General features: G+C 51.7%; 1 protein-coding gene across 1 annotated transcript; it reads left to right on the top strand.

Annotated features, from left to right (window-relative positions):
* Positions 1-504: 504 nt before the first annotated feature.
* On the top strand, positions 505-1,407 carry LOC136993145 (olfactory receptor 14C36-like; the record flags this gene model as incomplete). The annotated part of the gene is made up of 1 exon (XM_067303156.1): positions 505-1,407. A coding segment is annotated over one exon (903 nt), but the record flags the coding sequence as incomplete, so codon positions are not given.
* Between the last annotated feature and the right edge of the window lie 611 nt (positions 1,408-2,018).

Here is a 2,018-nt window from a genome sequence, read left to right as displayed (position 1 = left end):
AATGAGCTGACTCTCCCTTAAGGAAAGCCCCTCTCCAGTCCTAAGAATCCTTTGACTGTTTCCTTATAGTGTCCTGCCAGGCTGCGTGCTGCCCTCCAGAAAGGCGCTGCTGTCTCATAGCACCTCTGTGATATCTGAGAGACCCATGAGGAAGGTGCAGAGATGCTGAGAGTATGGAGCTGGTGGTGGGAGGCTGTGTATGGGCATCTGCAAAGAGCCCTGTGTGTCCTTGGCTAGAAGGGGAGTGTGGAGAGCTCCCTCAGGTGCCTGGAGAAAGGGTGAGAAGTTTGGAGATGTGCACTTTGAAAGTGGACTCGTCTGCTCTCAGCAGGGGCTGCTTTCTTTCTAGGGCAACATATGAGTGTGATCATCCTCCAGCTCAAAGAGAGAACTGCAACATTTGGGGGTTTCATGCTTGAAAAGTCTTTGCTAACTTCTCAATGTCTTTTCTTCTTTGCACAGTCCCCCATGCCCGGAGATAGCAAAATGTCCAACAGCAGCTCCCTCAATGAGTTCCTCCTCCTGGCATTTGCAGACACACGGGAGCTGCAGCTCTTGCACTTCTCGCTCTTCCTGGGCATCTACCTGGTTGCCCTCTTGGGCAATGGCCTCATCATCACAGCCGTAGCCTGCGACCACTGCCTCCACACCCCCATGTACTTCTTCCTCCTCAACCTCTCTGTTCTGGACCTTGGCTCCATCTCCACCACCGTCCCCAAATCCATGGCCAATTCTCTGAGGGACACCAGGGCCATTTCCTACTCAGGATGTGCTGCTCAAGTCTTTCTGTTTGTCTTCTTGTTAGGAGGAGAGTATTTTCTTCTCACTGTCATGGCCTATGACCGCTATGTTGCCATCTGCAGACCCCTGCACTATGGGACCCTCATGGGCACCAGAGCCTGTGTCAAAATGGCAGCAGCTGTCTGGGGTAGTGGTTTTCTCTATTCTGCGCTGCACACTGCTAACACTTTTTCTATACCACTCTGCCAAGGCAATGTCCTGGACCAGTTCTTCTGTGAAATCCCACAGATCCTGAAGCTCTCCTGCTCAGACTCCTACCTCAGGGAAGTTGGGCTCATTGTGGTTAGTGCCTGTTTAGCCTTTGGGTGTTTCATTTTCATTGTGCTGTCCTACGTGCAGATCTTCACTGCTGTGCTGAGGATCCCCTCTGAGCAGGGACGACACAAAGCCTTTTCCACGTGCCTGCCTCACCTGGGGGTGGTCTCCCTCTTCATCAGCACTGACCTGTTTGCCTACCTGAAGCCCCCCTCCCTCTCCTCCCCAGCTCTGGATCTGGTGGTGACTGTTCTATACGCTGTGGTGCCTCCAGCAGTGAACCCTCTCATCTACAGCATGAGGAACAAGGAGCTCAAAGATGCCCTGAGGAAAGTGATTTCATGGACATTTTTCAGCAGTGGTGACATTGCCATTGCTCTCCACAAATGACTCCCCTGTGTCCCGTACCAGGACTGAGCTTTGTTTGTTTATTTTTATTATTACTAGTATTACTGTTGTTATTATTATTTGTCACCATGTTGCTACAGAAATGCTTGCATTCATTCCACCTTTCCTGAGACTGCTCTGTCTCACGTGGTGCCCATATAAGGTTGTGTCCAACACTGGGTCAGAGCTGACTCCATCACAGTAGCTCTTTAATAAAGTAGGTTCTTTCTGGTGCAGTGCCTGAAGGCTGGGCTCTTCCTCCAAAGCTGCTGTCCCTTATGTCATGTCCCCAGCACATTTCCTTGAGACAATCCCATCCACCCTGTATGCTTGTCCTTACACCAAAAGTCACCTGCAAAGAAGGCTTCCGGCCCAGCTGGAGGACTGGATGTCCAGCTGTGAGCCCTGGGAGGATGAACCCTCTGTTGGGTGCTCTGCACGGCTGGCAGGCAGCATGCAGAGGAGGTCCTGAGGCTGTCTACTGGGTCTGTAGACCATCCTCTTCCCATGGGGGGCCTCAGACAGGGTCTGTCAGAACACAGATCCATCCCATCTTGTTGCTGAATGAACAGAGA

The sequence above is a fragment of the Apteryx mantelli genome, chromosome 11 (assembly GCF_036417845.1).
Source record: "Apteryx mantelli isolate bAptMan1 chromosome 11, bAptMan1.hap1, whole genome shotgun sequence".
Lineage (NCBI taxonomy): Eukaryota > Metazoa > Chordata > Aves > Apterygiformes > Apterygidae > Apteryx > Apteryx mantelli.
Note: the sequence above shows the minus strand (reverse complement) of the source record. Positions and strands in the feature narration are given on the sequence as shown.